The following is a 27,019-nucleotide window of genomic DNA, read 5'->3' as shown; positions in this document are numbered from 1 at the left end:
TGTGTGGGGCGGGCACTCCTGGGGGTGGCGCGGTGGGGCCTCTTCCTCCTCTCACCCGAAGAAGCCCAGGCACGCCCATCCTGGTCAGGGCAGCAGAGCTCGGCTGCTGGGCTGGGCGGAGCTTAGCCATCTTCTGTCCTATATCCCAGGACACAGAAGGGAAGACTGAGACTCCCATGTAGGTGGCAAGGAACTGAGCCATCGTCTGCTGGCTCCCAGGGTGCTCATTAGCAGGAGGCTGGATCGGGAGTGGTACAGTCTGATGTAGGGTTCAGGTGTCCCAACCAGTCAGGGCTTCTGCTGCACTGAACCACACAGGCCTGACTTGCACTCCCAGCCCCTCCTGTTCAGCAGCCAAGGGGCTGTGGGGTTGGAGGCCGAGGGGCTGGGGCAGAACACTGGACTGTGGCCCATTAGCTGACCTTCCCCGGCCTTGGTCTGCCCATCTGTGGAGTGGGAGCATGATCCCTGTTGGAGATCTGCTGGAGGGTCCTGTGAGTGCTGAGGGGCTCCACGTTGTCCATGTGGACTTGAGGCCAGGCGGCTTTACCTGGCTGAGCATGTGGCTCCTGATGGACCCCTGGGGCCCGGAAGAGTGGATCCTCTCCAGGCCTCTGGGCACCCCACAAATTCCCAGGTGTCTCCCGGGCACTCCTAGGTGCCCGTTCTTTAAATCTGCCTCTTGGTCACCCACAAGGGGAAGTATGATCACTCCCAGGTTACAAATGAGGAAACGGAGACCCAGGGAAGGGAAGTGACTTGCACAAGGTTTCCAAGGGAGCCGGGCCAGAGCCAGACCGACCCCAGGTCTCTGAACCCACAGGACCTGGTCGACGTACCAGGGGCCTGGCCTGGGGTGGGCTGGAGGGGACTTCCCGTCCCATCAGTGAGTTCTGTTTCCCCTCTTCAGTCCTCCCACCTTCTCTTCCTCTCCAGGTGGGCATCCAGGTGACCTCCGAGGACCTGTGCTCTGAGAAGCAGTGGACTGTGTGCAAGGCCTTAGCCACCTTTGTGGCCCACCGGGAGCTCTCCAAGGTCAGTGGCTGCACCTGCTGGCTTGATGCTGCTCTGGCACCTGGGCACCTGACCCCGGGGCCTGGGCTGGGGTTGAGGAGGGGGTGCTGCGGGAAAGCCACAGCCACTAGAGGAAGGCCCACCCCCAACTGTGACCTGACCCCCTGACCTCCAGGCACCTGCCCTCTCCTTCCCTCTCCCTGGGACACGTGGAGGAGGAGTCTGATGCATCAGGTCATGATGGAAGCAGGAAGGTGGGGAAGGAGCCTTGTGACCCACGAGTGGCCCCAGGCCTCCGGTGGGCCCGCTCAGGCCTCTGTGCTGCTTCGGGAAACATGTCCTGAGCACCCCCATCCTGCGTGCTGGCCAACAGGTGAAGCTGAAGCAGATCACACCGCGGACAGAGGAGGAGAAGACGGAGCACAGCGTGGCAGCTGAGCGCCGGCGCATGCGGCTGGTCTACGCCGACACCATCAAGGACCTCCTGGCCAACTGTGCCATCCAGGACAGTGAGCAGCTGGGGGCCCAGGCGCTGCCTGGCAGATGGGGGAGCGGAGTCCCCCAGGGAGGGACCTCCCCCAACTGGTGGCCTCAGGCCTGTTGTCTCGAGTAGTCCAGGGAAAAGGGAGCATTGGAGCTTCTCGGGCAGCTCCCAGGAACTCTGAGCCAGAGCGAGGACACTCGGGAGTCGTCTGGCGTCTACAGCGTGCCCGGGAGTTTCTGGGAGCCAGGCTGTCTGGAGTGGCCTGACTGAGCCAGGCCTTGAAGGCTGTGGGGCTGTGAAGAGACATATGGGAGCATCTGAGTCACGTGCCCTGTGTCAACGCTGTGGTCTGTGACAGCCACTACGGGCCCACGTGCTGTCTAATTTACTGCCAGCTACGGCAGAGAGTAGCTGGCAGTGAGTCATTGCTCCTTACACAAGCAGTGAGTGTGCAGAGGCTGATGTGAGAGTGGAGGACGCCAGGGGCTCCAGGTCGGCTGATCGTGGCGGGGAGACTGCCAGGGCAGACCCTCGGCACCTGTGGAGCCTCCCGGTTCTGGCAAGGGATGCCTGGAAGGACGCCCAGGGGCCGAGGCAGCGCCGGCTTTCCAGGCTGTTAGGACAGGACCACAGACTTCCTTGGGGCGGCGTGGCAGGCTCACCTGGAAACCCCTGAGGAGCTGGCCCAGTGGGACCCCCAGTCAGGGCCTGCAAGCCTCTGGGTGCACAGGTCCAGGGCACACCACAGAGGCCTTGAGTCGCTGTGCCAACAAAGTGGAGGAGCACTGTTTGGAGAGTCACGTCCACTTATTTTTTTCCTGCTTATCTGGTTTATTTTTTATTTTTTTGGCTTATCTGGGTTTGTGTAAGCACATTCTACAATGGGCCTGCAAAGAGAGAGCTGCCCGAGGACTCAGTTCTTGGCATAGATCTGCATCATGAGGTGCAACACGTCCGTGCACATATGCATGTGTGCGCATGTGCACATGTGTGTTCCCCCACCCCAGTGAGGAGCAAGATTCCTTCTCCCAGAGCCCGGGTCCCCTCTCCAGAGGCAGCTCCTGTTCCTTGTTTTTAGAAGTCTTTCCAGAAGCAACTCCTCCTTGTTTAAGCACAATGTGTGTTATTTACCCTCATCTTGTATTATTTATTTATTTATTTGAAAGGCAGAATGAGAGGGGAAGAGACTGAGAGAGAGAGAGAGAAAGAACCTTTTAACTGCCGGTTCACTCTCCAGATGGCTGCTATGGCCGGGGCTGGGCCAGGCTGAAGCCAGGAGCCTGGAAGTCCATCTGGGTCTCCCACTCAGGCGTGGCCTGTCTCAAAGCTGGCGTCCTGCCCACTGCCCTGTGACAGGCTCACCGCCTTGGCCCATGTACTCCCACCCCTCACGCAGGGCCAGCTGAACCTCAAGCACACTTGGTGCTGAGTAGGGACCAGGACCGGGGGGGCTGGAGTGGTGGGGGTCCCAGGGCTGCCCGGGGAGGGTCTGTCCTTGGGCAGCTTCTCACCTCCCTGGGCCCTGTCCCTGCTCAGATCTGGAGAGCAGAGACTGCAGCCGCATGGTACCAGCCGAGAAGACCCGCGTGGAGAGCGTGGAGCTGGTCCTGCCCCCCCACGCCAATCACCAGGGCAACACCTTTGGGGGCCAGATCATGGCCTGGATGGAGAACGTGGCCACCATTGCAGCCAGGTGAGGGGCGAGCACGCCACCTCTGTCTCCTCCTCCTTCTCTGGCTGCTTCCCCAGCCCGGGAGGAGAAAGCATGGCCTGGGGCTGGCATTCAAAGCCTCAGAGGCTCGGCTGCTCTGTTAGGGGCACCTGGACCCAGAGAACCAGAGAGAAATGGTTTCTGATGAACTGAGCCTTCCCTCCCTCCTCCTCTCAAAGAGGGCCCCCGGCCCCCGTCACCTACCTGGGAAGCACCGAGCCCCTCTCTCCTTTGCTGTGGCCCTGTCTGCCCTCTTCCTGTGTCTACTGTCTGTTCCAGCCAAGCATTTGCCATTCCCGCCCCCTGCCTCCACTTCCCCAGCCCTGGTCCTGCTCCTGGTGTAAGCACCTGCTGTGCATCCCCTGCACTGCTGCCCATGTCCAGCCCATCTCCCCTCGCAGCTGCCTCTGCCTGCCCCCCTCCCAGGTGCCCGTCTGGGGCTCATGCTACCTAAACATCAGGGTATTTTTGGGCTCAGGACAAACTGGCAGTCACTAACTGACACACCCTCGCATCTCCATGACTTTGAACTTGCTCTTCCTTCTGCCTTTCCCACTCACACCCTTGCCTAGCAGGTGGGTTCTTCCTCAGCCCTCGGAGCCTGGCTCCAGCGACCCTCCCCAGTGTAAACCCATGGCACACAGTGCACAAGCACTGCCGTGGTGGGCAGCCCCAGCTGTGAGTGCCCAGAGATGCCGGAGGAGTGTGGGAGCCTTGATGGTTAGGGAAGGCTTCCTGGAGGAGGAGCACTTCAGCATGTCCTCGACTGACAGTGGCTCTGGACAAGGGGAGGGCTTCCAGGTAGTGGGCATGGCACACAGTAAGGTGTGAAAGTCGGGAGGGACATGGGGAAGGGTTTATCCCAAGCTTAGGTGTTCTTCTGTCATCTCAAACTCCATACCTAGACCTCAGTATTCTAAGCAGTGAAATGGGGCTTTAGCTCTGTGCCTCTGAGCAGAGCCATCACTAGGTTCGCTAAGGGCAGACAGTGTGTGTGGCTTGAGGCTTCGAGGCTGGGGAGGAGGGGGAAGGGACAAGGCTGGCCCCGGGCGGTGGCTGAAAGCCCCCTCCCCCGTGTCCTCAGCCGGCTCTGCCGCTCCCATCCGACGCTGAAGGCCATTGAGATGTTCCATTTCCGAGGCCCGTCCCAGGTCGGGGACCGGTTGGTGCTCAAGGCCATCGTGAACAACGCCTTCAAACACAGGTGAGGGGCCGGGTGGATGGGGCCGGGCCCACTCTGCCCCACAGCGAGCAAGCCTGCTGGACCCTGTATACAAGGCCGAAACCCCCGCCTGACTCCCAGACCCTTCACCCTAGCTCTCAGCCTCCCTCCTCTGCAAGCCTTCCCCGGCGCCCGCTCCAGACGCACCTGTCTGGGACGGGGACCCCTTCTCTGGGCTCCCCCAGAGTCTGTGGCTCTCCAACTTCTCCCTGGCTCCTGGCCCTGGGGCCTGCGCACTGTGGGTGCTCAGATCCCGGCAGTGTTCAGTTGTTTATCAAATCCTTCTCTACCCATCTCCTAAAGCCCCTGGTCCCCAGAGCCTCTCACTCTAGGGTGAGTTCTTACACCTGCTCCTATGAAAGCTTACACACACACACCACACACCACACACGTTCGGTGACTTTGTAGTGTGGTCCTTAGATGTGAAGGATCTGGAGCCAGGCTGCCTGGGTTCAAGTCTGACCCCGCCTCTCCCTGTCTCTGTTACCTTGGGCAGGCCCTAACTCCTCTGAGCCTCCGCGCCTTCACCTTAAGACGGGGGCTCACTCACCATGACTGGCGCACTGCTGCGAGGACTCTGGTTCACTGGTGGGAACCGGCCGACCCGCACGGCCGCTGTATTTGCCCTCTGACCCTCCCATGTCCTGCTGCTGCATGGGGAACGCCCCCTCCTGGCCCTGAGAGGCCTGGCTCCTGGTCCAGGTTCTCATCCTGGCTGGTCATGTGACCTTGGGCCTGTCATTGCCTTGTTGTGGGTCTGATGACACGCTCCAGATGGGCTGCTGTTTTATAACCAACAGAGGGGGACAGATGCATGGTGCAGTGACCCGGTTGCTGCTGTGCCGCAAATCTGTGTACGTGTCGTCACTGGTCATCGAGGTCTTTGCTTTCCTATGTGTCGCCCCTTCCCCGAGCTGTTGTCCCACGAGGCATGGACAGGACAGGATTATTCATTTCTGTGTCCACCAGGGCTGGACACACGGTAGGTGCCCTGCAAATGTGACGGAAGGGGACAGTTCTGAGTGCCCTGCCCATGAGCTCTGATCCAGGTGGCTGGGAGAGCTGTGGGAGTGCATGTGTGGAGGTACGTGTGTGTACAAAGATGTGTGCGTGACCGTGTATGAGGAGTATGTACACAGGCATGTGAGTGTGTGCATGCAGATGAGTGTAGTGTGTATGCATGTGCAAGTATGTGCAGACGAGTGGGCATACATGCATGTACACGTGTGTATATATGAGTGTGTGCATGCGGATGAGTGTAGTGTGTACACATGTGTGAGTGTGTGCAGACTAGTGGGCACACATGCATGTACATGTGTGTATATATGAGTGTGCATGTGGGCCTCTGTATGCATGTACATGCATGTATGAGTGTGTGCAGATAAGCGTGTATACGGGCATGTGTGTGCGTGTGTATATGTGTGAGTGCCTGTGGGTGAGTTTGTGGGTATATGTGAGTGTGAGCAGATGAGTGTGTGTGCATGTATGTGTGTGTATGAGTATCCCATACATGCATGTGTGAGTGAGCAGGTCAGTGTGCATGCATGTGTGTGTGTGTTGTCAGGAGGTGTAGCCCTGGGAAGGACTGTCCCCATGACCACACGCTTTCCCGTCAGTATGGAGGTGGGCGTGTGCGTGGAGGCCTATCGCCAGGAGGCTGAGACCCACCGGCGGCACATCAACAGCGCCTTCATGACCTTCGTTGTCCTGGATGCAGATGACCAGCCCCAGCTGCTGCCTTGGATTCGGCCCCAGCCTGGGGTGAGTGGGAGAAGTGCCAGGTCCCAGCACCAGCCCCTGCAGGCCTTGGGGAGCGAGGGGTCCAGCCCTGCCCTTCTGCTGGGGCCCAGCCAACTTCGGGGGTCCTGGTTGTGCCCTGCTGGGGTGCCCCTTGTGCAAGGTGGGCCCTCTGTGGAATGTGCGTACATGCAGGCCCAGCTTACAGTGGGGGTTAATGGGTCCCTACAAGCCTGCACAACTGGAGGACTCTGGCTTTGGGGTCAGATGTGGGTCAGAACCCCACGTCTGCCACATTCTAGGGGGTGCCCTCTGCGAGCTTTCCATCTGCATCTATAAAATGGGTGTGTCTGCAGGCCTGGCCTTGCAGGACTAGGGCTCACGGGGCACTGACCCAGCGCCTGACTCGGCCCTGGGAGCACTCAGTGAGTGTTGACTGTCAGGATGATGGCGAGAGAGCAAGGGGCACAGGGACAAGCAGCAGGGGCCTGGCTCAAAGGCCATCTCAGGAATGGCTGTGTCTGCTGCTGTGGGCCAGGTGGCCCCTCCCCTTCTCTAAGAGGGTCCTCAGCCCCGCCCACCTGCCTCACCTGCCGCCCGGGCTGTGGGAACTCTGCAGTGGGCAGTCAGGTGGTGGCCGGCATGCTGGGAGCCCACAGGTGGGAGCCATGGCCCCGGCGGCTTTGTCAGGCCTTGTGCTCACACGTGGGGACGTTAGAGGTGGTGGGAGAGAAGGTGGGCTCCAGTCACCCTGTGGCCCTGGGCAGGGCACTCCCTCTTCCTGGGTCTTGGTTTCCGCCTCTGTGAAATGGGACCAGTGCCAGTCTCAGGGGGTTGTGGTGGTGGGGTGTGGAATTTTGCACAGCAAACCCTTGGAAAGGGTGGCTGGCGCATGGCAGGTGCTCTGGCAGTGTGGAGTCGTGTTGCCGTTGTGTCTTCCAAGGAGACCCACTCTACAGGAGGGATCTCCAGACTGTGGTCCAGGGAGGGGAGGGGTTCCTGGGACACCTGGGGAGTCTGAAGGGAGCTGGGGCTGCATCTCATTCCCCGGCCAGGAAGAGCTTTCCCAGGGTGCCCCAGGCCCCACTTCGGGGCTGCAGGGATGGGGCAGGGCCAGCTGCTTGTCTTGCCCACACCACACCTGTTCCTGCATCCTTCCCAGGATGGCGAGCGGCGGTACCGGGAGGCCAGTGCCAGGAAGAAGATCCGCCTGGACAGGTGAGCGGGGAGGACACCCGGTCATGGCTATCTGGCCATGCCGACCCCAGGAGCACTGGCATTTTTTCAGGGCTACCGGTGTGCTGGGGCCTCTAACTCCAAGCAGCCTCCCCTTTTGGCCTCCCTGCACAGTGGTCGTATGGCCCATTTTACAGATGAGGACAGTGTGGCTGAGGGCCAGGTAGTCTGATCAGCAGTTGGAATTGGAGCCTGGCTGGGTCTGGCTGGTTTTAGATCCATTGACTGTGACACCCGGTGGGCAAGTGAGGAGGGAGCGGCTTGGACAGGAGCCATGGTTACTAAGATGTAAGCCTGGTGTGTCTGACTGCTGCAAAAATGTTTTACAAACTTCAGAGTGCGGTGAGCACACGGCGTTCAGAAAGCCAGGGCGAATAAGACAAGAGTGTGGTTATGCAACATTTGCTGTAGTCTGAGCCTGGAGCAGGGGCCCAGGAGTCTCTGAGGCAGGTCTCACTACTGATCCCATTTCACAGATGAGGGCACTGAGGCATAAGGCTGGAGTCACTCAGCCAGGAGGGGACTGAGCCTCAAACCCGCGCCCTCCCTTGCTGGCTTGTTCCCAGCCTCTGAGCAGGCGCCGGTCTGCTGGTTTACAACCTTGCCAGGATTGTGTGCTCCCAGCTGCTGTTTCCTGTGTGTTCAGCCGGGTCTTAGCCAGGGCAGGAGGCTCCCAGCCTGCCGGGCACAGCATAGGGCCTGGCACCCGCGGGTGGCAGTGAAGTGCATCCACAGCAATGGGCTTCCTAGGGATGCCAACGTGTCCCCTTCCCGCCCTCTAGGAAATATATCGTGTCCTGTAAGCAGGCGGAGGTGCCCCTCTCTGTCCCCTGGGACCCGAGCAACCAGGTAAGCCCTTTCCTCCAAGGGGACAGTCCTCAGGCCTGGCGGGGTCCCCGGCCCTTCCCTGCTTGCTCGAGTGGGTTGGGAGGGAGGCCTGAGGAAAGTGGGGGTGCTAATGCCAAATCTCCGTACCTATGGTCCACAGAGGGCTTGGTACCCTGTTGGGCAGGAGGGAGTTGAGACTGTGGGTAGGTGCATGACTTAGCCGGGGTCACCCGGCAGGCCTGGCCGAGGCTGGACCTCCCTCCCCGAGCCTAGCGCCCTTTCCACGGCACCCATCCACTTAATGGTCCAGGTTCCCCTGCCACCCGCCAGCACTGCTCCGGGCAGGGCAGACCAATGTCTCTGTGTGTCCCCCAGGTGTACCTGAGCTACAACAACGTCTCCTCCCTGAAGATGCTTGTGGCCAAGGACAACTGGGTGCTGTCCTCGGAGAGCAATCAGGTAGCCGGCCCCACCCGCACAGCACTGGGTGGCCCGTGGCAAGCCCTAGGGGCCGCCAGCCACCTTTGTCCCTGTGTGCCCATTTTCCTGGGGCTGTGGCTGAGGCTCAGAGAGGTGGAGTCCCTTGGTCACAGTCACAGCCAATGGGTGGCAGCCCTGAGCTTCCTGTGCCTGTGCCTGTCCCCCTCCCCCACCCCGCCCCAGCACAGCGCAGGGAGGGTGCAGGGCTGAGGCTGAGGCGCGCTGTGTCCTGCAGGTCCGCCTCTACACCCTGGAGGACGACAAATTCCTCTCCTTCCACATGGAGATGACGGTGCACGTGGACGCAGCCCAGGCCTTCCTGCTGCTCTCGGACCTGCGCCGGAGGCCCGAGTGGGACAGGCACTACCGGTGAGCGCCCCCTTCTGCTGAGCCCCAGCCTTCAGTGGGGGCGCAGGTGCAGTGGCAGTGGGGGTGGGCTGAGGTCACATGTCAGGTGGGGGGTCAGGGTCATGGGCCTACAGGAACTGGAGTTGGGGGCCTGTGTTTGCACCTTTTTTTCCTCGCCCTTGGCTTTCCTCCTCTTTAAATGGGCGTGTGGGGGCTGGGGCATGGATTTGCATGCAGGGATAGGTGCGTGATTTTTCTTTTCTTTCCAATTTAAAAGACTCATTTATTTGAGAGTCAGTATTACAGAAGGGGAGAAGGGGTGGGAGTCCCTTCCAGGTTCAGGCCAGCTAATGGAAGGGAATTGCCGAATTAACCAAGTTTGCTGATTCCTCTTATGAATTTGCATGTGAATATGTTATTTTTGAATATAGCAAATGACTGTGAATTATTCCTTTGAATACCTTTGTTCCCCCAATTCTTCATATGAATATCTTCTTGAATTTAGTAAGTTTCTTCTTTTTTTTTTTTAAGGATTTTTTTGAAAGAATGACAGAGGTAGAGAAGGGGGTGGGGTGGAGAGAGAGAGAAAGAGATCTTCCATCCATTGATTCACTTCCCAGGTGGCCACAATGGCCAGGTCAAGGCCAGGAGCCTAGAACCCCATCTGGAGGTCTCCCACATGGGTGGCAGGGTCCTTGGGCCATCTTCCACTGCTGTCCCAGGCTCATTAGCAGAGAGCTGGATCGGAAGTGGAGCAGCCAGAACTTGAATCGGCATGCATATGGGATGCCAGCATCGCAGGCTGTGGCTTAACCCGCCGTGCCACAATGCTGACCCCAATAACTCTTTTCTTAGAAAAACTGCCAAAACGTCGGTGTTTAATATGGGAGGGTTAGAGTTTACCCTGGGTTTCCTGTTACTCCGGCGCTGGCCTCTGCAGGTTGCTTGCTTGCTTCTCCAGTGGCGGAGCATGAGGAGCTGCCTTCCCAAGTGTCTCCCAAAGGAGGGCCCGTGTCCTAGGAAACCCCGTGGCGGCTTCTTGCTGGCCAGTCGGCCACCTTCCTGCCCTGTCTCACCTCATCAGAGCAGACCCATCCCAGCTGTGTACACACGTGCTTTCTTTGCAGAAAGGGCTGGCGCAGGGGCCATGTCAAGGTACATCCGAGCATTGGTTCAAGTCCCGGCACTTCTGCCTCCCATCCAGCTCCCTGCTGATGTGCCTGAGAAAGCAATGGAAGAAGGCCCAACTCTTTAGGCCCCTGCACCCATGTGGGAGACCTGGATGGAGTTCCTGGGTCCTGGCTTCAGCCTGGTCCAGCCCTGGCCATTTTGGTTATTTGAGAAGTGAACCAGCAGATGAAGGATCTCCATCTGTTCCTCCCTCTACAGTTCTGCCTTTCAAATAAGTAAATACTTAAAAAAAAATCCCTCAAGCATTTCATTTTAACATTTAAAAAAAAAAATGATTTATTTATTTAAAAGGCAGAGTTAGGGCTGGCGCCGCGGCTCACTAGGCTAATCCTCTGCCTAGCGGCGCCGGCACACCGGGTTCTAGTCCCGGTTGGGGCGCCGGATTCTGTCCCGGTTGCCCCTCTTCCAGGCCAGCTCTCTGCTGTGGCCAGGGAGTGCAGTGGAGGATGGCCCAGGTGCTTGGGCCCTGCACCCCATGGGAGACCAGGAAAAGCACCTGGCTCCTGGCTCCTGCCATCGGATCAGCGCGGTGCGCTGGCCGCAACGCGCCAGCCGCGGCGGCCATTGGAGGGTGAACCAACGGCAAAGGAAGACCTTTCTCTCTGTCTCTCTCTCTCACTGTCCACTCTGCCTGTCAAAAAAAAAAAAAAAAAAAAAAAGGCAGAGTTAGAGCGAGAGAGAGAGATAAAGAGAGAAAGAGAGATAGAGAGAAAGAGAGGAAGAGAGAGAAAAAGAGGGAGAGATCTTCCATCTGTTGGTTCACTCCCCAAATAGCTGCAATGGACAGGATTGGGGCAGGCCAAAGCCAGGAGCCAGGAGCTTCTCCCAGGTCTCCCTGCAGGTGCAGGGACCCAAACACTTGGGCCATCCTCCTCTGCTTTTCCGGGTGCATTAGCAGGGAGCCGGACCAGAAGTGGAGCAGCTGGGACTGGAATGTTGGCACTGCAGGTGGCAGCTTTACCCATTATGCCACAGTGCCAGCCCCTCCTCCAAGCATTTTTTTTTAAAGACCTGGTCTAGGTGACCCCAAGCTTCCTGATGGTGTATTCTAGAAGCCAGAGGGATGATTTGGTGGTGGATGTTGGTGGGGAGAGGGGTTTTAGTTGTGGTAGGAAGGCTTCTTGGAGGAGGTGGGCTGATGTGGGCCTTGAAGGCTGCCTCAGATCTTGATACTTGATGGTTTTCTGTGGGTAGTGGGTTGAGGGAAAAGAGCCCCCAGCTTGCTTCTCCCCACCCTCCCCACAGCTATCCTGCTCCCAGGGCAGCCTCTGAGTGCAGGGCAAGTGGGACGCAGGTAGAGATGTGGGCGTGGTTGGAAGTCTGTGCAGATGTGCCTTGTGTGCATTGGTGCGAGACTACACGTATGTACCTGGGCATATGTGTGCCGGGCCTGGGAGCATGACGCTGCCACCAACCTGAGCACGTCCCAGCCTTGCCACCTTGATAGCTCCATGGCGTGGGCAGAGCCTGAGCCCCCTCATCTATCACATGGGGCCATGCAGAGTACCTGCCCCGTGGCTTTGTGGGGCTGAAGTGAGGTAACACTGGTGCACAGTGGGTGCTCACTGAACATCAGGTACAACTACTGGACAGTCTTGTGTCTCTGTGGGGCGTGTGTGCACCTGCAGACAGGTCGACACACACACATGTGGTTGTGTCTGTGGATATCTTTGTTCCCATGTCTGTGTTTGTTTGCTTGTATGTGTCTGTGTGCACATGCGTGTGTATTGTGTATCCCTGCCCACGTGTGCGTGTCTTTGTCTGTATGTGCACATGTGCCTGGCCTGGCTGGGCTGGCCACCTCTAGTACAGGCCAGTGCCCAGCACAGCAGCTGCTAGGGAGGCTGCGCAGACCTGCTCGGGCCCTGAGTTCCGGCCTCCCTGCAGGAGCGTGGAGGTCGTGCAGCAGGTGGATGAGGACGATGCCATCTGCCACGTCATCAGCCCCCCTCTTGGTGGCGACCCCAAGCCCCAGGACTTTGTGATCTTGGCCTCACGCCGCAAACCGTGCGACAACGGGTGAGTGCCTGCTTGCAAGGGGCAAGGGTGCATGGGGGGCGGTGGCAGGAGGCCTCAGCTCCCTTCCCCTCCCAAGGGAGGGCATCTGCCCAGGGTCGAGCTCTCCTTCCGTAGCTGTGGGTCCCCGGGCCCCACTGGACTTTCCTGGGCTGTTGTGGTTTTAGTGTGGGCAGAATAGGAGACAAGGGCACACACTTCCCTTGGAGCCTCTGTGCCCTAAAGCAGGGCCTGCCTGGGGCAGTCACGGACACGATGCTTCCTGGCCACTGTCCTCTGAAAGCCCCGTAAGACTGGTGGGCAGTGGGCCTGCCAGCTGCACCGTGTGGGTGTGCCAGGACATTCAAGACAAAGGATAGACTTGAATGCATGTGACTCCTGGCCGGAGCAGCCACAGAGGCGGGGCTTTGCCAGATCATCCACAGTGGGGTCGTGCTGACTCCCGGCGAATCCAGCGGAGTGGACCCACGGTGCCTTTCTCCAGCCCGGCCTGAGCTGGCGGTCGGGTTTCCATGAAGGATTCAGTGCCAGGTCCCCTGGGGCCTGGTCTTGGCTGGGCAGAGCAGGTCCTCACCTCCTTCTGTGACTGTCCCTGCCCACCTGTGTTCCAGGGACCCCTACATCATTGCCCTGAGGTCGGTCACGCTGCCCACGCACCCCGAGACCCCAGAGTACCGGCGCGGGGAGACGCTCTGCTCAGGATTCTGCCTTTGGCGCGAGGGGGACCAGTTGACCAAGGTGAGGCCTGGGGTCCCTCCCCCCAGCACCATGCATGTGTGTATCCAGCTCGCCCACAGCCCTTTCTAGCAGGTTCCCCCTTCCAGCTTGAGCTTGGGGGAGTGGAAGAGGGTCAGGGGCTGCAAACGAGGCTCACTAGGATCTGGTCTGTGTGGACAGAAGTCCCAGGGTGGACAGGAGGCCTGGGTCCTGAGCTGCAATCCTGTTCGTGACTCACTCGTGCAGCCCGCCTGCCCGGAAGGCCGGGTGTGGCTCTGAAGTGCAGCAGGGCTGCCAGTGCTGCTGGAAGCCGCGGGGAGGTGGCGGTGAGGCAGCAAGGGGGGGTGGGGAGGGGAGTGCGGCCGCCCCTCCTTGGCGCCCCCTGCATCGACACAGTGGAGCACAGCGTGTTTGCTGAGTTCATGTGTATGGCCCTACGCACTTCTCAGGACCATATCTGGGTGCGTGTCTTGCGTGTCTCTTGGGCCCTCAGGAACCTCCTTTTTTTTTTTTTTTTTTTAAGATTTATTCATTTATTTGAAAGACAGAGTTACAGAGAGTCAGGGCAGAGACAGACAGAAAGGTCTTCCATCCACTGGTTCACTCCCCAAATGGTCACAACAACCAGAGCTGGGCCGATCTGAAGCCAGGAGCCAGAAACTTCTGGGTCGCCCATGTAGGTGCAGGGGCCCAAGGACTTGGGCCATCTTCTGCTTTCCCAGGCCATTAGCAGGGAGCTGGGTCAGAAGTGGAGCAGCCAGGACTTGAACTTGAGCCTATATTGGATGCTGGCACTGTAGGCGCCAGCTTTATCTGCTGTGCCACAGGGTTGGTCCCAGCCACCTCCATTTAAACAGGATTTGGTACTGGGTTCTGGTGACTCAGTCACTGCCCTCCAGGGCCCTGTGGCTGGTGGGGACAACGCCGATGGTGGTGGCGTCTGCGTGGTGGAGAGCTCCCAGGGTGGCCAGGGAACCTTGCTGGAGGAGGGCATCCCTGCCAGGAACCTGGCTCCCTAGCTGACCTCCAAGACCCCAGTGAATGGGGCTGTGCTTGCTGCCCTCCCAGGAAGGCCAGCGGGGCCGACTCCTGTGGCTGAGGCCACAGGCCCCCTGGTGCCCCGGGCACCCGCTCAGCCGCCCTGAGGTGGCCTCTTCCCCACAGGTGTCCTACTACAACCAGGCCACCCCTGGCTTTCTCAACTATGTGACCACCAACGTGACGGGCCTCTCTTCTGAGTTCTCCGCCACCTTTAAGGCCTGTGAGCAGTTCCTGGTGGACAACCGCAGTGACCTGGCCCCCAGCCTCCAGACCCTCTAGGCCCGGCCGCGAGGACTCACGGACAGCGTGTGGAGGAAGGCAGTGACATTTATTGCTCCCTGTCTCTTGCCCCAGGGGCCCGCAGGCCCAGCACCCTGGGTGATGAGTTTGTGCCAGCAGCCGCCAGCGAGTCCGGGCGGTGCTCCTAGAACCGCCTATAGTAGACGCGGGTCCTGTCCTCGGCCCTGGCTGCCAGCAGTCCTGCCCGCACGGCTGCGTCGTTGCCCCCGGCAGCACTCTGGTACACCGTGACAGTGGCCCTGGGGGAGGCCGCCAGCAGCCTGGCCACGGCTCCAGCCGCACTCTGGCCCAGGGGCCCGGCCTGCACCTGGAAGGACACAGGTTGCCAGAGCCCCTGGCACAGCTCCAGCATATCTGTGAGCAGCTGCTCCCCATAGCCACTGCCCAGTACCTCCTCAGGCCAGCCCGGAGCCACAGTCACGTGGGGAAAAACCTCAGCCACGGCGGCAAGCAACTCTGTGCCAGCCACGTGGCCAGGGACCACAAAGCTGCCGTGGGAGATCGTGGCCCCAAACCACACAGGCCGACGCAGGTGGCCAAGGGAAGAGAGGTGTGCCAGGATGGCCAGGGATGGCCGGAGGGCTGTGGGCTCCGTGATGTGCACGTGGACTCCCCAGCGCCCGGGGCGTGTGGCCAGCTGCAGCAGGCACGACTCCAGCGTGAGGGCAGGGTCGCCCGGGGCATGGACGATGGGCACGGGGTCGCCCGGGGCATGGACGATGGGCACGGGGTCGCCGGCTGCAGTTTCCTGGAGGCCGACGTTCAGCAGGATCATGCCTTCTCTGTCTGGAAGAGGCGACAGCATCTCCACTTCAGATTCCAGTGAGGATCAGAGTCCCCTTGGGGGGCTTTGGGGGCAGCCAAAGAGGAGGAGCCGGTGCCCTGCCTCTTTGGGCTCTGTTGGCCTGGTACTGGGCTCCTGGTGATGTGCTTGGTGCTTGTCAGACTGACGTGGTAAACGGCTAGCTCTGGAGTAAATGGGCCTGCAGCCTGTGACTGCCTCTCCCACAGTGCGATGCAGCTGCAGACTCAAGGGGGCCGCAGGCCTCATGGCCAGGACCCCGTGCTCTTGACACTGCTCCCTCCTTCCACCCCCCCATGCACCTAGCATCCAGTATGCATCTTCAACGGATCCCTGTTGCCATGGTAACAGCCCCAGGCATCCCACCAGCCTGACAGCAGGCCTTACCTGGGAGGGTGACTGTTGCCGATCTTCCGTGGCCCTGGATGTCTGGAAGGAGCCACTCCACGCCCAGGCCGTCGCCCCCGGCCGACTGGAGGACAGGGATCAGGCTGCCTCCCGAGTAGTACATTCGCTTCCGTGTATCATTCACTGTGGGCCCCAAAATGCCAAGATGAAGTGGCTGCCATTCACAGAGTACCTTCTGTATGCCACGGCGCTAGCTGTGCTGGCTAAGGCTTGCCACGTCCTGCCAGACAGCTGCCATTGCCCTGCATGGTGGGCTGGGAGAGATGATTTTCCCCGGGTCCTATACCCAGGAACGTTGCTGCGACTGGATCTGGACAGGCCCACAGGTATCTGGCCCCGGAGCTGGCATCCTTCCCCTCCCACAGGTGGTCCCCTCAGTCTGATGGGTCCCCTGGAGGTGGCTTCGCTGCAGGCCCTCTAGGGGCTTTGGGCAGTAGCATCCGGGTCATTGACTGAGAGGGACAGAAAAGGGCTGTGCTCTGAAGTGCCTTGGTGACACACAGGGGAGCCGAGCTACGAGGAGCAGCGTGTGGCCTTCGGAATTGGCCGGGTTCTGTCTGAGCTGTGACTGTAGCAGTGCCTCCCCTGTCCCTGTCTATGAACGGGAGCCCCTGCTTCATGTCAGGGGTAAGCGTAGACAGCAGGCCATGCCAGGGTCTGGCACACAGCTCTGCTGGGGGGATTCGATCCCCTTGTCCCACCCGGGATTTTCCCCAGTGCCCGCTGAGGCTGCCTTGTGCAGAGCACGGCCCACACCACCCCTACCCTTCCCGGGCCCGCTCCCTACAGGCCAGCTGCTTGAACTGCGACAGCACAGGCTCGAAGAGGTCGTAGTAGACTTGGTGGGCGGCACAGTTGTCCCAGACGTAGAGGAGGTCGTCCACTGACAAGGGGTCTGAAGCCCCCTGCCACAGCGTCAGGCTGTACCTGGGCCAGGAGAGCGGGAGAGCTGCTCAGGGCCTGCCCAGCCCCTCCTCCGGAGCTGCTCCGCCCCTGTGGGGGTGGGGGTGGGGGTGGGGGTGGGGGTGGGGGTGGGGAAGGGGTGCCTGCCCTGCCTGCTCCTTCGGAGTGGCTTTGGGTCCCTGTGTTGGGAAAGGAACAGGACAAGGCACAGGAATGGAGAAGGGAGGGCTCTGCAGGAGGTGAGGAAGGGGACAGCACGGGGACTCCTGTGGGGAGTGGCTGAGGGAGGTAGGGCTGGGCAGCTGGGAGCTGTTGTGGGGGTGTTTAGGGGACCCCTGAATCCCTAGAGGCTGTCCGGGGGCAAAGGCTGCAGGCACAATCTATGCAGCCCAGGGGCACGGCTGGCTGTCTTGGGGAGGAAGCTATGGGGAGACAAATTGTATCTCAGAATGAATAATTTTGAGAGGTAGTGAGCAGCCCATCACCAGAGGCATACAAGCAGAAAGAGTGAGCACCAGTGGGGTTGGACAAGGCGATCTGGTCTGGGCGCATCAGTGCCTGGGCGTGGGTGTGGAGCCAGCAGGGCCGAGCCGGGATCCTGGGCGTTTTTACCTGTCCGACTGCCCCAGCAGCCAGCTGAAGTTGGGCCAGGCAGCCCGCAGCATGACAGCCCGCACGGGGAAGGTGACCCTCTGTGGCAGTGCTCCCACCAGCCCCTGCATCTCCTCCACCATGGCACGGGTGTACGTGCTGTTGGGGAAGAGGGGCAGGTAGAGGGTGGTCCAGCCTGGAGACAGGGTGGCCTCGGGATACTTCTCCTGGACCAGGGCCAGGAACCTGCAGAGAGAGAGAGATGCTGGTCTTTCAGAGCCACACTGGTCCCTTTCCTCCTCTCGGGGTCTTGTCTCAGTGTCAGGAAGGGGCGGGGCTGTTGAAGCTATGACATGAGGACAGAAGCAGAGTCCTAGAGTGCAGAAGTGGCCGTTCAAGATCCCCCAAAATTGGAGGGCTTGGGAGCCAGAGAGGGCCGCGTTCAGCTCCTAACTCTGTGCCTGGGGCAGGCCACTCAGTCTCTATGGTTCTCAAAGACAGCCTCTGTGCCCCCAGAGCAGGGCGGGAGACTGAGTGTGGGCATCTCAGCCACCTCTTCCTCCACAGTTTTATTTGAATTTTGCTCTGATGTTAAAAGGATGCCCCCTATTAAAACCAAATCCCCCGAGAAGGCAGCGCATCTGGCTCTGGCCACTGACCACTGACCACTGACCACTGACCACATGGCTCCCACTGCCGCTTTCCAATTGCATCTCGGTTGGAGAAGCAGCACAGCGCTGGGTGATGGGCGGGTCGTTGGCCGGCTGGTGGACAGATGGGTGGAGGGAGGCGTGCACGGTAAGGAGCCTGGATTTCAGTCTTTGCTCTGCCATTGACCACACTTAGGTCATTTAGCTTCTGTAAGACAGTTCCTGTCTCAATAAATAAAATGAAATATGGGCACCAGCCTCATTGTCACTGTGAGTTAAACGGCATCGTGCATGGACAGTGCTTAAGACTGCCTGGGACACACTAAGCATTCAGCAGACTAGCCTCCGTCTCCAGCTTTCTCATCGCAAAGTGGGCAGAAAAATACATCACTGCCTGGCAGTGCTCTGTAGGGACCAGATCAGATATGCTGTCTCCTTTCTTTGCACCTGTAGAGCACCGTGCTGCCGCGTGCGACAGGGCTCTTAGTGGCGGTGTTGGGGAGGAGACCGTGTTTTGGGGTTTTCCAGCAGCTCAGGTCTTGTGCTCATGCCTGGGGCTACAAAGAGGACTTGGCCCTCCAGGAGTCCGCAGTGAAGCGGGGTTGACAAACCCACAAACCTACAGTGACAGCCGAGAAAATCGGGGCTGCCGGAAGAAGTGTGGGGGCCAAGGGACCAGAGGAGGCACCTCGGTAGGGTGGGATGTCGGGAAGTTTCCAGGAGGAAGTGGTCGGCAAAAGTTCATCAGGAAAGGCAGGAGAGGCATCTGTAGCCGGGCGAAGAGCTTGGGCTCAGGGGTGAGAGCATGCGCTGAGGCTGGAAAGCCCTAAGGTCCCTTTCCTGTCTAGACGATGACAGGGAGGGCTGCACAGCTGGGCAGACTGGCGGACACTCACTGGCTGGCATTGACTTCGATGGGCAGGGGCACGTTGGGGCCCCTTAGGATGTCAGCATTGATCCACACGGGCCTCCGGACTCTGCCCTCCTCCGTCAGCTGCCGCAGGAGGTCCAGGGAGGGGCCCACAGCCTTGATGCTTTTGAAGTCCAGTTTGATGCCTGTGGGGAAGGGGACAAGGCTTGGGGAGCTGGCAAGGGACCGGGGAAGATGGGGCTCCATGGGCACAGAGAGCAGGTAGGGGCATGGTTGGTGGGGGCCGGGGGAAGGCGTGAGCAGGCAGCGCCAACCAGAGAGGAGCCTGCCCCTGGAACCCTGACTTCCCTTCCCCTGCAGGGCCCCAGCAGGTGAGCTAAGGGCTCGGGACCTGGGGCTGGGGGAAGCAGGGATCCAGCTGTAATTTCCAGGCCAGGGCAGCCTCAGAGGGTCCTGCGCCACCCGTCTGTGGGCAGTGCCACTCGGCCTCCACGAAGGGGCATGTGAGAAGAGGGAGCGATGGAGGCAGAGGAAGGCCCCGCTGAGAGTGAAGAGCCGTCCTATAGGAGGCTGGGAAGTCAGAGGCGGCTGGTGACTGAGCTGGTCCTGAGGACAACAGAGCCGCGGAAGGTGGGAGCAGGGGAGGGGCCTGAGAGCCCGGGGCCTCTGGGAAGGATCCCTGGGAGGCTTGTGTGGTTGCGGTGGTGACCGGGGAAGATGAGAGGCGCCTGGCTTGCAGGTCTGGAAGAGACTGCGGCTGGCACGGCATGAGGGTAGCTCAGGGGTTAGGGTCAGCAGGTGCACTGATGCACTGACTGAGGAGGGAGGGGGAGTATACAGATGACGCCTGGGATCTGACCACCTGGCAAAGGCACAGGCAGGTGGAGGATGGAGTTTGACTTTGAACCTGTTGTATCCAGTTCTGCAGACTCAGGAGGGCACACTGGAACAGTTGTCACACACTGTAGATTACTCGGCACTTCCACATCCCTGCCTCCCCCATGCACTCATGTCTCCCACATCACAGTCCCTCCTGGAGCCTGGCCATCCACAATGTTGGTGCTGGAGCCTGGACTGCCTCCCAGGGGTAGGATCCCTGCCCGAGGGCCAGAGGCCGGGGGGGTGCTGGGGAGGCAGCCCCAGGGGCTCTTACCCTTCTGGGAAGAGGCCAGCACAGCTTCCAGCCACTGCTGCAGGGTGTTGTCGCTGTAGATGGCCGGGGGGTGGGCCATGACCGGGACTCCTGTCTCGTTGGCTGTGTTGAGTCCTTCCACAGTAACATCAGCCTCCAAGACCATGGCGTCGCCTGTGGGAGAGGCAAAACTTGCCAAGATCCTTTTCTTTTTAAACAGTCTTCCATGTCATAAAAGTTCACATGTTATGAAACATTTGAAAAATACAGAGAAGGTGGGAGAGGGGGGATATTCACTCACATTTCTTTTCAAACACACACACACACACACACACACACACACACACACAGAGCGAGAGCGAGAGAGAGCGCGCTTCTATTCACTGGTTCACTCCCGAAATGCCCACAACAGCCAAACCAGGGACAGGTTGAAGCCTGGAGGAGCCAGGAACTCCATCTAGTTCTCCCATGTGGGTGGTAGGGACCCAAGTACTTGGGCTATTAACCTGCTGCTTTCTCAGGCACATTAGCAGGAAGCTGGATTGGAAGGACTCAAACCGGCACTCTGATGTGATGTGGCTTAACCTCCTGGACCACAATGCCAGCCCCTTCACTCACATTTCTGTTATAGTTCATGTTTTGATGTATTTTCATCTATTCACAGATTTTGCACAGTTGAGAACCCATTGTATTTGCAATTTTTAACATTTTTCTTCAACTTTGTGACATTTTTTATACAACTCACTTAAAAAATAGCCTCAAATGCTCTGGTCAAGGGTGCACACACAATGTGGTTAGTGCACCATTCCCTATCCTGAGACATTTTAATAATTTTAGTCTTCTGCTGGTAATAAATAATGATGCATATTTTATCTTGATTTTCTGATTATTTCTGGTTCTTCCTTGTGGAATGAGTCAGGGCAACACAGGATTATTTTTAAAGTCCAAGTATAAAATTACTTTCCAGAAAATTGTTGATTCGTGCTCCTGCCTGAAGTAAGTAGAGTCACCCAGCTCGATGCATCATCACCAACAGCAAGCATTTTTTTAAAATCTTTTAATGTCATGTAGTTGGCCCCACCAGGTGGATGTGTCATCTGATGCTTGCCCTCAGAAGTTCAGGCCAGAAGGGCTCTCAGATCTGCCACAGGAGGGGGTCTGGGGCACCAGGCAAGGGGCGCTGGGGCTGGGGCAGTGTCCCGGGCGGAGGGAGGGAGAGGGAGATTTGGCTCAGAATGAGCATCAGCCAGGCGGCGTCAGCAGGAGCCTTTCTCTGGGTTTGCTGCAGCCTCCTGGCTGTTCCCTCTAGCACTGTCCCTTCTCCACAGAGGCACTAGAGGAATGCCCTAATCGTGTGCCCATCATGCCACTTCCTGTTCCAAACAGCACGACTCTGAAAACCCGCCCCTGCCCTGAGAGTCGGACTCCCAGCTCCTCATGCGCGGTCTGGCCCTGCCAGGTTCTCCAGTCTCATCTCGGGTCCCTCTGTCCCACGCTCCCTGGGTTCCAGCCACTCCAGCATCCCCGGGTTAATGAGTGCGTGGATCCCAGGAGCCCTTGGAACCGGTCTGATGGGGAGGTGTGGGGTGGGGACTGAGACTCTGCCTCCAATGCCGGCGCTTCCGGTCCCTGGACCACACGTGGAGGAGCCGGGCTCTAAGTCTCCAGGCCCCTCCCTGTGGCTGTTGCCTTGCAGCCCTCTTCCCTCAGCCTCGCCAGGCCGCCTCCTGCTCCTCTTTCAGTGTGGGCTGAAACAGAACTTCCTCCAGGGGGCGCCCCAGCATCTCCTTTGGGTGCTTGCCCAGCACAAGCTCTGGGAGAGCAGGTTCCAGTCTGAAAAGATCCTCCCTGGACTCTCCCGGGGCCCTGATGGAACCAGGCCTTTCAGGTGCTTAAAAAACGATTGCCGGTGTGGGGGCACAGAGGGTAAATTTGCTGCCTGCAGGGCTGGCGTCCCATATGGACGCTGGTTCAAATCCCAGTTGCTCTACTTCCCATCCAGCTCTCTGCTGTGGCCTGAGAAAGCAGTAGAAGATGGCCCAAGTGCTTGGGCCCCTGCACCCACACGGGAGACCTGGAAGAAGCTCCTGGGTCCTGGTTTTGGACTGACACAACTCTGGCCATTGTGGCCATTTAGGGAGTGAACCAGTGGATGGAAGACCTCTCTGTCTCTCCCTTTCTCTATTAACTCTGCCTTTCAAATATATATATATATATATAATAAATTTAAATATATATATTTTAAAGAGATTGGATCAGTTCTGGTCTGGGGGAGGAGAGGGTATGTTGGGGGGAGCAGGGGCATCAGGTTTCTGGGTCCCAGTGACCCTCCAAAGCTGCTGCCTCTCCACACTGTGAGCTCTATGGACAGAGTCGTGCCTTACTCTTTCCAGAAAATTCCTCCTGTGCTTGACATAGAGCAGGGGCCCAGCCAAAGCTCCAGGAGGACAGACGGAAGCTGCATTTGAGAGTGGCTCTGCCACCCGGACCCAGCTTCTTCCAGGAGAAGCCTCTGCTGTTGACTTTAAAGCTGTTCCTTGCAGGGTGGGCGCTGTGGCACAGCAGGTAAAGCCGCAGCCTGCAGCGCCAGCATCCTATGTAGGCACAAGTTCTTGTCCTGGATGCTCCACTTCCCATCCAGCTCCCTGCTAATTTGCCTGGGAAAGCAGCAGAAGATGGTCCAAGTGCTTGGGCTCCTGCCCCAACGTGGGAGACCTGGATGAAGTTCCTGGCTTTGGCCTGGCCCAGCCCTGGCTGCAGCCATCTGAGGAGTGAACCAGCGCATAGAAGTTCCCTTTCTCTCTATCTCTGCCTTTCTAACACATAAACAGCTGACTCCAGGGGCTGACTTGCTGGGGTGGGGCAGTGGAGAAGGAACTAGAGCCAGTGACAGGGTGGGGCTCCTACGGCTGCAGTGGGAGCCCTGGCCCTGGGGCCCAGGCGGGAGGGAAGGAATGCTGATGTCCGGTGGGAAGCGGCTGTGCAGGCCCTGAGGCCCTTGCGCTCCATCCCCGGGGAGAGAGGCAGGGGAGCACGGAGGCAGGGGAGCACGGAGGCTGAGCGAGGAGCCCTGGAGCCCGCGCTGCGGCCTCCCGCCCCAGCCCTCACACGTGGCCCTCCGGCCTCTGTTTCTTCTTGAGCAGGTGTTAATGATTGTCAACAGGGAGTGACCTGGACAATCTGGGGTATTTCTGCTGTCACAGCGTAATGGCTGCTAATGACCTCTGTCACCATCGGAGGTGCTCTGGTTTGGATGACGGATGACGGGGTCCCTGCTAGCCCATGGTCTGTGCGGGGGAGCTGGAACTGCAGCCTGGTGAAGCCACTGCTCCCCGGTCTCCCTGCTGCCTCCCAGGCCTGTGCCAGGCCCCTCCTCTTCCACGCTGGCTCTGTCAGCTGAACTCTGCCATCACCCCCCTCAGGGTCCCCACCTCAGTCCAGCACAACACTCTTCCCAGAGGCCTGCCCCTGGGGCCTGGCAGAAAACTGGGGCTTGGTCCTCTGGACCTCTGGAGCTAAGCCACTGGTGCTCTCCATGGTCACTGCTGTTGGCCACTGCTGGGTTGAGCTCAATGGAGCTCTGCTTGCTCCCCCACTACCCTGGGCTGAGCTGGGTGCGGCTGGTCCTTGCACTCTCTCCAGCACTTTCTCCCCAGATAAGAGTCCTCCTCGCCTGCCTGCTTTCCCTTGCAGGGGAGAGGGCTCTGTCCTCCTGATCATCAAGGGCCAACATTCAACCTCCCAAATGGAGGAAATCCCGAAGCGGTTGCACACTCAATGGCTCCTCCCTTGCTGACTCCCAAGCCTGCTTCCTCCAGGAAGCCCTCCCTAGCCACCCATTCATTCAGCAAGCATGCAGGACTGGTCCCCAGGGTGTGCTCTGTTCGGGTATCCTGCATCACCTTGGACAAGAAGACCCTTCTCCACGCTGGATTCTGGCTTCCTCTTCTTGACTGAGCAATGGTTTACACTGTGGGTTCCGGGGCCAGCTGCATCAGCATCCCCTGGGCACTTACTAGAAATGCAGATTCTTGGGCCTCCTCTAGGATCCCTGACTTGGAAGCTCCCTCAAGTTGCAGGCCTTCCCTGCAAACCCTGCAGCTTTCATAGCTGCTGCGTCAGGGTCTCCCAGCACTCTGGTGTGGAGCATCCCACCAGTCTAGGAGGGAGGGCAGCTCCCTGCAGGGCGCAGGGGGCCCAGGGCCCTGAGCTGGCTCGCCCACTTTCAGAGCATGGCGACTCGAGCCATCCACCTAACTTCTCCGACCCATGTTCCTTCTGTAACAGGCTACAGGATGCCCCAGGAGAACCTGCATGGAACACGCATGTCCCACGCGGCGAGCCCTGCCTGCCTGCTGCCTCTGAGTTGCACCCACAGGACTTAACAGGAACTGCTCCAGAGGCTGGGCCTCAGGTTAATATCCCGGCTTTCTTAGGCTTTGGGGGGACAAAGGCTGCGTTATCAGGGATGTTGGTCCCGATTGGCCCAGGAAGGGCAGGCACGGAGCTGACTTTGGCATCCGATATTGGTCCAACCTTGAGGCCATCGTGTAGCCCCTGAGCCCCCATTTCCTCCCACAGAGGATGGGGGTTCTGGGCAGTGGCCATCACACTGCTACTGTGACCCAAGGGTCTCACCCTGGCCTTGCGCTCCCTTCTTCCCTGTCACCGCCCCAGCCCCAGCCTGCCCCAGTCCCCAGTCCCCATGGCTGCACTCACTTTTCAGGGCAGCTCCCATCTCTTCCTGGCTGTTGGCTGCGTGGTACCAGGTGACCAGCAGGCCGTCCTTGCGGCTGATCTGGCCCAGGCTTAGCAGGTAGTCCAGCATGTCCGCGTCAGGGCGGCAGGCCTCATCGTGCTCACAGCCTGCAAGGAAGGACAAGCCGTTCGAGGGAGTCCTTGCCCCTGCCCACGACACCCTGGGCTCCCGCCGTGTGTCCAATACCTGATCTGGCAAGAGAGACAGTGAGACCCAGGCCCAGTGCTGCGAGACAGGGGACTGTGTGGGCCCCTGGGGCACTTCAGAGAAGGGACATTTAAGGGGACCTTGAAGGATGGGGGTGCATCCGACAGAGAAGAGGGAACAGAGCGCCTCAGACCCGGAACAGCATAAGCTATGGCGGTCTGCCCGAAGGCACGGCCACTGTCGGGTAGAGATGGAACAGAGAGAAATGGGGTAGGTAGGCAGGACTGGAAGGAGGGCTGGGACCAGGTTGTAAATGGCCGTGAACACCAGCACAGGAGCTGGGCAGCATGTGCTGGGGCAGCGAGTGGGATTCGTGTTGCGAGAGCTCTTGCTGGCTGCAGAGAGAGTGGGCTGGTGGCAGAGGGACTGTGTGTGGGGGTGGGGGGGATGGGGAACAGCCACGCGGGGTCCCAGAGGGGACACGGGCCTCAGAGGGCAGAGCCATGGGGAGGAGGCTCAGGACTGAAGAACACGAGGCAGAGGGAGGGATGGAGGTGACTCCCAGGTTCCCGTGAGAATGCAGCTTCCCAGGTTCACCCAGAGAAGATGCAGGGAGGAGCAGGTGTGGGAGAAGGGGGCGGGTTCAGCACAGCCTGCCGAGGTTGAGGAGTCCCCACGATCCCCAAGACGGCACCGGGAGGAGGTCTGGGCTGCAGGCTGAGCTTTGGAGATGGCAGCAGCTGACCGGAAGAGACACAGCCAGCGTGGTCGTGTGCTGGGGTGAAGCCTGGCGTGACTGGGGACAGAGGAGGCAAGCAGGGCCTTGTGGGGGGACAGGAGAGCCGGTCGGAGCTGTCAGTGGGGCCAGAGCCTCAGTGGGGGTGAGGAACGGAGGAAGGGGGAGCCAGTGAGGATGGCACAGGGGCGGGTCTTACCTGGCTGGGTGCTGCGTGACAGCGTCAAGCCCAGGGCCATCCCGATGGTCAACACCAGAGCCACGCTGCCGCCGCCGACGAGCGCCCACTTGGTCGAGCTGTCCGAGCACTGCTTCCTGCAAGCCATGATGCCCTCTCAGGACGGTCTCAGCTCCTCGCAGCCCAGAGCCCCTGTGGCTGGCTGCAGCTGGGATGGGGTGGGGGATGCAGCGCCCGCAACCCGAATGCCCCTTCTCCTAAATCCCCTCCTCCTGAAGCTCCTCCTCCCCCCTGCCCTCCCCCGCCTCCCAGGATCTTAACAGGTCAAGCAGAAAATCTGGCCACCCCCCAGAATGACCTTTGAGCGCCCTAGAAGGAGGCGGAGGTGTCGGACTGAGCCCTCGCCTGCCTGTTGCCTGCCTGCCCTGCCCGGGAGCTGGGAGACCAGAGATCTAGCCTGGCTCTACCTGCTTTCCTGGAGGCCTGGAGCAAGCATCTGCCCTTCTCTGGGCCGCTTACCCCCTCCCCCACCCCTGCCCCGTGGGAAAGGGGGCAGCCGGCTGGGTGATCTCTGCCACCTTTTCTCATCTGCCTCCAGGCCTTTCTGCCCTGCCCCTGTAACCCCGGGCCAGGCAAGGGTTAGTGACAAGGACAGATTAGATCTGCCTGAGGGATGTGGCTGATAGACTATCTGCCTGAGATTGGAACGGATACTCCTGGAACAGCGCCTGGGTCAGGGAGTCCACGGCTGGGGGCTGAGTCACACGTGCAGGCAGAGGGGGCTCTGGGAGGGGAACCAAGCGCGAGGCTCCAGGGACCCTCGGGTGTGAGTGAGGCCAGTGTTGTGTGTAATGTGCGCAGGTACCTCAGCTCCTGGAAGTCCGCATGGAAAGCCAGCAGGGCGCCTGGGGACTGAGTGTGAGTGTGAGAGTGAGTGTGCATGAGTGTGTGTGTGTGCATGTGTGAGAGAGAGACTGGAATGCCGCCTGGGGCGGGGGCAGCTGGAGGGAAACGGGGTGCAGGAGTGGTCAGAGAGATCCAGGCCACGTGGGGTCCTGGCAGCGATGGTTTTCCCTGAAGAGCTGCCCAGGGGGCGGCTGGCTACAGAAAGGGGGAGGAGTCAGTGGGGGGTAGGGGGTCAGGACAGCCACAGGGGAGGGGGTTGGATCATTTCTGACCAAGAAGGCAGTACCATGCCCCTTTCCCAGAAAGGATCCGGCTGCCGTGGGGCTGGGTGCGAGGGAGGCCCCTGTGGGAGCGGGGCCCGTGGCTCTGGGCCCCCGAGCTCTGCCGCCTCCCTCTAAGGCTGTATCTTGTAGTAAGGGCTTCCTCTGCTTCTGGTTTCTGGAAGGAAGGCAGCCCTGCCTGCAAGGATTCCATGCTCTGAGGTCTCTCTGCTGGGCCAGAAACAGCTAAGCCCCTGTGCTCCCCGCCTCTGCCACTCTCTGCACGGGGCTCTAGGGATCCCCCAGCTAGTGTTTCTTTGGAGAGGAGAACCCAGGGGCTGTGGGGGACCC

At 59.7% G+C, this 27,019-nt stretch overlaps 2 protein-coding genes across 14 annotated transcripts in view; one reads left to right on the top strand and one right to left on the bottom strand.

Moving 5' to 3' along the window:
- Positions 1-27,019, top strand: part of ACOT11 (acyl-CoA thioesterase 11) — a 64,625-nt gene that overhangs the window by 33,618 nt on the left and 3,988 nt on the right. For 9 of the 13 annotated variants that reach the window (XM_051856447.3, XM_070078452.2, XM_008265212.5 and 6 more), the window contains 12 exons: positions 937-1,035; positions 1,388-1,523; positions 3,035-3,191; positions 4,294-4,413; positions 6,048-6,192; positions 7,331-7,386; positions 8,187-8,253; positions 8,608-8,691; positions 8,948-9,081; positions 12,139-12,270; positions 12,879-13,005; positions 14,149-17,935. In XM_051856447.3, the coding sequence (XP_051712407.3) occupies positions 937-1,035; positions 1,388-1,523; positions 3,035-3,191; positions 4,294-4,413; positions 6,048-6,192; positions 7,331-7,386; positions 8,187-8,253; positions 8,608-8,691; positions 8,948-9,081; positions 12,139-12,270; positions 12,879-13,005; positions 14,149-14,304 (1,413 nt within the window). In that variant the 3' untranslated portion in view covers positions 14,305-17,935. Of the gene's footprint in view, positions 1-936; positions 1,036-1,387; positions 1,524-3,034; positions 3,192-4,293; positions 4,414-4,927; positions 5,414-6,047; positions 6,193-7,330; positions 7,387-8,186; positions 8,254-8,607; positions 8,692-8,947; positions 9,082-12,138; positions 12,271-12,878; positions 13,006-14,148; positions 17,936-27,019 lie in introns of those variants that run through there. The other 4 variants (XR_016237353.1, XR_016237354.1, XM_089337364.1 and 1 more) reach the window with 4 other exon arrangements.
- FAM151A (family with sequence similarity 151 member A) lies at positions 14,450-25,769 on the bottom strand. Its single transcript, XM_002715606.6, has 8 exons — positions 25,524-25,769; positions 24,402-24,548; positions 19,704-19,856; positions 18,576-18,735; positions 17,051-17,275; positions 16,323-16,462; positions 15,515-15,658; positions 14,450-15,111 (listed from the first exon to the last, which is right to left on the bottom strand). Exons 1-8 carry the CDS (start codon positions 25,648-25,650, stop codon positions 14,450-14,452), a joined length of 1,758 nt encoding a protein of 585 aa, XP_002715652.5. The 5' UTR covers positions 25,651-25,769.

Source organism: Oryctolagus cuniculus, chromosome 7 (genome assembly GCF_051225735.1).
Source record: "Oryctolagus cuniculus isolate XC-2025 breed Fujian yellow rabbit chromosome 7, ASM5122573v1, whole genome shotgun sequence".
In the NCBI taxonomy this organism is placed as follows: domain Eukaryota; kingdom Metazoa; phylum Chordata; class Mammalia; order Lagomorpha; family Leporidae; genus Oryctolagus; species Oryctolagus cuniculus.
This window is presented reverse-complemented; position numbering and strand designations above follow the sequence as displayed.